The sequence below is a fragment of the Piliocolobus tephrosceles genome, chromosome 13, assembly GCF_002776525.5.
Source record: "Piliocolobus tephrosceles isolate RC106 chromosome 13, ASM277652v3, whole genome shotgun sequence".
In the NCBI taxonomy this organism is placed as follows: Eukaryota; Metazoa; Chordata; class Mammalia; order Primates; family Cercopithecidae; genus Piliocolobus; species Piliocolobus tephrosceles.
In genome coordinates this window covers 15,374,374-15,382,151 of record NC_045446.1, presented here as the reverse complement: position 1 = coordinate 15,382,151, position 7,778 = coordinate 15,374,374, and the positions used below count along the sequence as shown (strand labels likewise).

General features: G+C 48.7%; 1 protein-coding gene across 1 annotated transcript; it reads left to right on the top strand.

The window, feature by feature from the left end:
- The first annotated feature begins 1,050 nt into the window (after window positions 1-1,050).
- On the top strand, window positions 1,051-5,847 carry CLP1 (cleavage factor polyribonucleotide kinase subunit 1). Its single transcript, XM_023215570.2, has 3 exons — window positions 1,051-1,587; window positions 3,432-4,059; window positions 4,749-5,847. The coding sequence occupies exons 2-3, from the start codon at window positions 3,454-3,456 to the stop codon at window positions 5,418-5,420; spliced, it is 1,278 nt and encodes a 425-aa protein (XP_023071338.1). The 5' UTR covers window positions 1,051-1,587; window positions 3,432-3,453; the 3' UTR covers window positions 5,421-5,847.
- Window positions 5,848-7,778: the final 1,931 nt, after the last annotated feature.

Here is a 7,778-nt window from a genome sequence, read left to right as displayed (position 1 = left end):
TTCTCCTGCCTCAGCCTCCCCAGTAGCTGGGATTACAGGCACCCGCCACCACACCTAGCTAATTTTTCTATTTTTAGTAGAGATGGGGTTTCACCATGTTGGTCAGACTGGTCTCGAGCTCCTGACCTCAGGTGATCCTCCCGTCTCGGCTTCCCAAAGTGCTGGGATTGCAAGCGTGAGCCACCGCGCCCAGCTTAAATGTTTACTATTATCATAACTGGACTCAGTTATGTTAATGTTTGGACAAATCCCTGCACCTATCTTAGTCTCCTCTCCCATCTGAAATTGGATATAATAAAGCTGACTTTACAGGGCGGCTGTGAAAGAAGATGCCTGAAAGGGATCTGAAAAATGTTAAGTATTGCACGAATGGTATTATAGTCCCCCCCCCCCCCCCCCCCCCCCTAATAAAAACGTAAAAGCTGACCTCAGATTTTTCTGTATTACAGACATTGTACTTAGTACTTTACAGGCACATTCCTGCAATCGTCAAAACAACTTTAGGTTGGGCACTGTTATTATTCCCACTTTGCAGACAAAAAACGATGTCATGCTTGAGCCCAGGAGGTCGAGGCTGCAGTGAGCCATGTTCGCGTCACTGTACTCCAGCCTGGGCGAGAGAGCGAGACCCTGTCTCAAAAATTAAAAAAAAAAAAAGATCTCAGAGAGATGAAGCCTGTGATTTGCTCAAAGTCACACAGTGATGTAAGCAGTATAGCAAATAATATAAGATTCCAAAGCCCAAGTTAGCAAAAAGAGGATTATAGACGTGGTGGAACCTGTTGGCTGCGGGGCAAATGACTGACCTGTAACTGTCAGGGATTTATGGAGGGAAATGAGTGGCCAACAAAAATCCTCGTTTAGTGGGAGAGAGGTTGTTGGGTAATGACTGACTTGTAGCTGGAAGAAATCATCGGAATTTTATTCTTTTATTAAAGAAAAAAATTTTGAAATGCCTTCCATGTGCCAAGGACTGTGTCAGGCGGGCGACAACAACTCGGTGCAACCTCTGTCGGGCTGTTTACCTCCCTTTCCCTACCCCTAGGTTTCCCCCTGCCCAAACAGGATTTTGTGCTTCGTGGCTTGTCCAGGCAAGCAGGCCGTCGCGGGACCTAGACCTAGACAGTAAGTCCCCCTCTCTTCCGGGCCTCGCTTCTCTTTCCTGGGCTGCAGGGTAGCAGGAAATCTGGGGCGAGATTCCGGCCGCGGACGCGCACTGCCGAAGCCAGGTCCCTCGACCTGTAGCTAACCAGCACGGGGGCGCAACCGCCACGCCTCCTCACCCCTCCCTCCGGCCTCAAGAATAACGACGGCCGCCGCCCCTCCCACCCTTGGCGTCAAGTTCAAAACAATCCTTTGACTACAACTCCCAGAAGGCCGAGCGGCTTAGCGAGTGCACCCGCTCTCGACTGTTCCGGCAAACTACACGTCCCAAAGGGCAGCGCGCAACCGCGTGTCCTTTCATAGCGCAAGTGCGGAACTGCGTTTGTTTCCGGCGTGGGTCTGGGCAAGAACCGCTTGTAGTTTGGTTTAAGTTCTGCACTGGAGGACCTTCTGGGTTTACCTGTTGGGCTCCTGGCTGCGCAGGTGAGTTAAAAAAGGGCAGGAACGCAACTGTCGCCTCCTTGGGGTCCGGGGAGATTTTGGTGTTTGGGGATGTTGGGACAAATGCTGAACCTAGAGCTGCAGTCCAGGATCAGAAATAGTTCATATCGTTTCCTTGTCGTTTTCTAGTTTACGAAGTGCTTTTTTTCCCTCCCACAATTCCTATAAACACCAAGAACAGCACTGTATTTGAGGAAGTGTAAGTGCTTTCCAGTCGACAGCTTCAAGGGTTCAGAGAAGTTAAGTGATTGTCTAAAGACACTACTAGTAGTTACAGAACCGAGGCTTATGCTGTTTTCTGAGTTCAAACCCGGTGTTCTTTGCTTTGCATCCGTATTGCAGACGCCCTTTCCTGTTGACTAAGATGATTGGGGTCTGGGCATCTGTTACCTTCTCAAATCTGGAGTTTACCAATAGAGTGATGGAGGGTGATATAATTAAATCTTCTGTCCATCTGTAGGTATGGTTTTTCTCTGATGTCTGAGACATTAATTCACGCAATGTATTGAGGTGTCTACAGTCTGTCAAGCTCTATTCTAAGTAGTATGCAGTAGCAAACAAAAATGCCCAAGTCTTACATTTTGGGGTGGGGAAGGCGGGGAAGACATAATATATAGTGAGACAGATGGTGATAAGAAATATGGAGAGAATTAAGGCAAGGTAAGGGGAAACATTGATTGTATGTTTTTGTTTTGTTTTGTTTTGAGACAGAGCCTTGCTCTGTCGCCCAGGCGGGAGTACAGTGGTGCGATGTTGCCTCACTGCAACCCTGCAACCTCCACCTCCCAGGTTCAAGTGATTCTCCTGACTCAGTCTCCTGAGTAGTTTGGACAACAGGCACTCACCACCATGCCTGGCTAATTTTTTTTTTTTTGAGACGGAATCTCGCTCTGTCGCCCAGGCTGGAGTGCAGTGGCCGGATCTCAGCTCACTGCAAGCTCCGCCTCCTGGGTTCAGACCATTCTCCTGCCTCAGCCTCCCGAGTAACTGGGACTACGGGCGCCCGCCACCTCGCCTGGCTAGTTTTTTTGTATTTTTTAGTAGAGACGGGGTTTCACCGGGTTAGCCAGGATGGTCTCGATCTCCTGACCTCGTGATCCGCCCGTCTCGGCCTCCTAAAGTGCTGGGATTACAGGCTTGAGCCACCGCACCCGGCCTTAATTTTTGTATTTTTTAGTAAAGATGAGATTTCACGATGTTGGCCAAGCGGCTCTTGAACTCGTGACTTCGGGTGATCTGCCCGCCTTGGCCTCCCAAAGTGCTGGGATTACAGGCGTGAGCCACCAGGCCTGGCCAATTTTTGCATTTTTTGTGGAGATGGGGTTTCACCATGTTGCCCAGGCTGGTCTTGTACTCTTGAGCTCAGGGGATCTGCCCAACTCAGTGCCCCAAAGTGCTGGGATTACAGGCCTAAGCCACTGTGCCTGGCCCATTGGATGATTTCTTTTCTTTTCTTTTTTTTTGAGATGGAGTCTTGCTGTGTTGCCCAGGCTGGCGTGCAGTGGTGCAATCTCGGCTCACTGCAACCTCTGCCACCTGGGTTCAAGTGATTCTCCTGCCTTGGCATCCCAAAGAGCTAGGATTACAGGCACCCACCACCATGCCCAGCTAATTTTTTTTTTTTTTTTTTTTTTTATGTGTAGTAGAGACGAGGTTCACCATGTTGGCCAGGCTAGTCTTGAACTCCCGACTTCAAGTGGTCCAGCCACCTCAGCTTCCCAAAGTGCTGGGATTACAGGCATAAGTCACCACGCCTGGCCCCATTGGATGTTTTTGTAACAGAGGACTGACTTACAATTAGGTCTGATATTTAATTTATGTTCTAGGCGCAGCAGCTACACAGAAGAGATGGGAGAAGAGGCTAATGATGACAAGAAGCCAACCACTAAATTTGAACTAGAGCGAGAAACAGAACTTCGCTTTGAGGTGGAGGCATCTCAGTCAGTTCAGTTGGAGTTGTTGACTGGCATGGCAGAGATCTTTGGCACAGAGCTGACCCGAAACAAGAAATTCACCTTTGATGCTGGTGCCAAGGTGGCTGTTTTCACTTGGCATGGCTGTTCTGTGCAACTGAGCGGCCGCACTGAGGTGGCTTATGTCTCCAAGGACACTCCTATGTTGCTTTACCTCAACACTCACACAGCCTTGGAACAGATGCGGAGGCAAGCAGAAAAGGAAGAAGAGCGCGGTCCCCGTGTGATGGTAGTGGGCCCCACTGATGTGGGCAAGTCTACAGTGTGTCGCCTTCTGCTCAACTATGCAGTGCGTTTGGGCCGCCGTCCCACTTATGTGGAGCTGGATGTGGGCCAGGGTTCTGTGTCCATCCCTGGTACCATGGGGGCCCTCTACATTGAGCGGCCTGCAGACGTGGAAGAGGGTTTCTCTATCCAGGCTCCTCTGGTGTATCATTTTGGTTCCACCACTCCTGGCACCAACATCAAGCTTTATAATAAGGTCAGAGCCAGAGAAAGGTGAAGTGGAGGGAAGGGTTGCTATCAGGGTAGGAAACTGGGGAAGTTTACTAGTTAACACTGCATTTTCTCAGCTGGTATTTCTGCTGCATTACTTCAGAAAAGGCAGTGCCAAATATAAGTCAGTCTCAGATTGTTAAACATTTCTGTGGATCTATTCTTAGTAATTTGTTAGATTTTTACTTATGGCATAAAACAGGAGGTAGAAGCAGCAACATAAAAATTAAATCCATGTTATATTGTCAAAACTACAGCCCTTAAAAGTGTCATTTTTTCAGGCTGGGTGCAGTGGCTCATGCCTGTAATCCCACAACCTGGGAGGCTGAGGCAGGTGGATCACCTGAGGTCAGGAGTTGGAGAGCAGCCTGGCCAACATGGTGAAACCTCGTCTCTACTGAAAATACAAAAATTAGCCAGGCGTGGTGGCTGGTGCCTGTAATCCCAGCTGTTCGGGAGGCTGAGGCAGGAGAATCACTTGAACCCGGGAGGTGGAGGTTGCAGTGAGCTGAGATCGCACCACTGCACTCCAGCCTGGGCAACAGAGTGAGACTCCGTTTCAAAAAAAAAAAAGTCATTTTTCTTATATCTAAAAGCACTTATTCTAAAGAGGAACAAAGTAGCCATGGGTTTGTCTGGGTATTTTTGTTCTTACCTGGATCCTCTCTTTTGCAGATTACATCTCGTTTAGCAGATGTGTTCAACCAAAGGTGTGAGGTGAATCGAAGGGCATCTGTGAGTGGCTGTGTCATTAACACCTGTGGCTGGGTCAAGGGCTCTGGTTACCAGGCTCTGGTGCATGCAGCCTCAGCTTTTGAGGTGGATGTCGTTGTGGTTCTGGATCAAGAACGACTGTACAATGAACTGAAACGGGACCTCCCCCACTTTGTACGCACCGTGCTGCTCCCTAAATCTGGGGGTGTGGTGGAGCGCTCCAAGGACTTCCGGCGGGAATGTAGGGATGAGCGTATCCGTGAGTATTTTTATGGATTCCGAGGCTGTTTCTATCCCCATGCCTTCAATGTCAAATTTTCAGATGTGAAAATCTACAAAGTTGGGGCACCCACCATCCCAGACTCCTGTTTACCTTTGGGCATGTCTCAAGAGGATAATCAGCTCAAGCTAGTACCCGTCACTCCTGGGCGAGATATGGTGCACCACCTACTGAGCGTTAGCACTGCCGAGGGCACAGAGGAGAACCTGTCCGAGACGAGTGTAGCTGGCTTCATTGTGGTGACCAGTGTGGACCTGGAGCATCAGGTGTTTACTGTTCTGTCTCCAGCCCCCCGCCCACTGCCTAAGAACTTCCTTCTCATCATGGACATCCGGTTCATGGATCTGAAGTAGAGATCAGCAGGAAGCCTTGCTGCCTGGGACATAGAGATCTTCTGGCCACCCCTAGAGGCAGATGGGCTGAGATAAGAGACTCTGTTGGGGCCACTTGACCAGTAAACTGTGGACTAGTAGAAGTTCATATTCTACCTCTAAAAACAGGTAGTGGTAACCTGACTCTTCTAATCTTGAACCAAAAGGAAAACCATGAGACTCTTAATTGGTTGCTTAGACTACCTAAGATGCCACTTTGAATTCTCTAAGACCCTGGAGAATTGCATTTCTTTCACTGTGCTACTTTGTGGTTTTTAAAAATCAATGCTTTATATTCCATATAGGGTTCTTACCCATTTATCTAGGTTGAAAGTGTGAATTAGAGGGACTCTTTCCAATAAAGTTCAAACTTAAAAATCATTTTAATAAATATTTTTGCCATGTCATAGAAGTTGGTATAATTTATTTTTTTTCCTCTAAGTGTTATAGAAATATCATTGGAATGATTTATTGCTAAAATGCTTAGAGGAGGGGAAAACCAAGAAACCTACCTGTGAGCCAAGTGAGTTTTTTTTGTTGTTGTTGTTGTGACAGAGTCTCGCACTGTCACCCAGGCTGGAGTGCAGTGGCGCGATCTCGGCTCACAACCTCTGCCTCCTGGGTTCTAGCAATTCTCCTGTCTCAGCCTCCCAAGTAGCTGGGGTTACAGGTGCCTGCTACCATGCCCAGCTAATTTTTTGTATTTTTTTTAGTAGAGACAGGGTTTCACTATGTTGGCCAGGCTGGTCTTAAACTCCTGACCTCATGATCTGCCCACCTTGGCCTCCCAAAGTGCTGGGATTACAGGTGTGAGACTCTGTGCTCGCTCTGTTGCCCAGGCTGGAGTGCAGTGGCGCAATGTCGGCTCACTGCAAGCTTCGCCTCCCGGGTTCACGCAATTCTCCTGCCTCAGCCTCCTGAGTAGCTGGGACCACAAGCGCCTGCCACCGTGCCCAGCTAATTTTTTTGTTTTGTTTTGTGTTTTTAGGAGGGAGGGGGTTTCACCATGTTAGCCAGGATGGTCTCGATCTCCTGACCTCGTGATCCACCCACCTCGACCCCCCAAAGTGCTGGGATTACAGGCGTGAGCCACCACACCTGGCCCTGGCCGTGAGTTCTTATGATAGTTCCCCTTTCCTCTGTGCTTAGGTAAATAGATGGTAAATCTGCTGTCAGTGCTGGATTTACTGTGGGGAGTTAGAGGCTGGTGATAATCTTGGAATGAGATTTCATCATATCTAATCATTTTCCAGAGATAGCTCATTTTCCTTCCAGTACAGCTATCCTTCTTGTCTATTTGATTGGAACTAGACCGTAAGTCAAAGTATAACTTGAGATTTCAGGTGGTAAGAAGCTGGGAAAGCCCATTCTTTTCGATCTCTTGCAAATGATTGTTTGGTGTCCCTGGTTTGGACTTGGATTACTTAAGTATCTGATGCCATTCATCCATTCCTTCTTTCCATAAATGTTTACTGAGGACCTACTGTTTGTCAGGAGCCATTCTAGATGGGGAACAAGATAGACAAAAGTTTTATGGAGCTTACATTATAGAATAAACACATTTAAAAAGGCAAGTGCTATGCAGAGACTTAAATTTGGGGGATATGATACAGAGTGACTAGAGGCTACTTTTGACTGGGTGGTCAGGTAAGGCCCTTCCTGAGCATATATTTTGGACTAAGACTCGAATGGCTGTGTGAAGTCTGGGGCAAAACCTTCCTGGTGAAAAAAACCTGTAAAACCCTAATAAAGGAACAAGCTTGGTGAGCTTGGTGAAGAGAAAAACCAGTGTAGTTGAAGCGTGGAACCAAGAGCGACTGTACAAGATGAGGCTGGAGGGGGCAGCAAAGACCAGATAATGTAGGGCTTTTGTAAACCGGGGTGAAGAACGGATTTTTTGGCCCAGGTGCTCTGGGTGCTGGCCATGCCTTTAACCCTAGCCACTCGGGAGGCTGAGAATTCCTTGAACCCGAGAGGTGGAGGTTGCAGTAAGCTGAGATTGCATCACTGCATTCCAGCCTGGGTGACAGAATGACACTCTGTCTCAAAAAGAACAGGGAGGCCGGGCGCGGTGGCTCAAGCCTGTAATCCCAGCACTTTGGGAGGCCGAGATGGGCGGATCACAAGGTCAGGAGATCGAGACCATCCTGGCTAACCCGGTGAAACCCCGTCTCTATTAAAAAATACACAAAAAACTAGCTGGGCGAGGTGGCGGGCGCCTGTAGTCCCAGCTACTCAGGAGGCTGAGGCAGGAGAATGGCGTAAACCCGGGAGGCGGAGCTTGCAGTGAGCCGAGATCCGGCCACTGCACTCCAGCCTGGGCGACAGAGCGAGACTCCG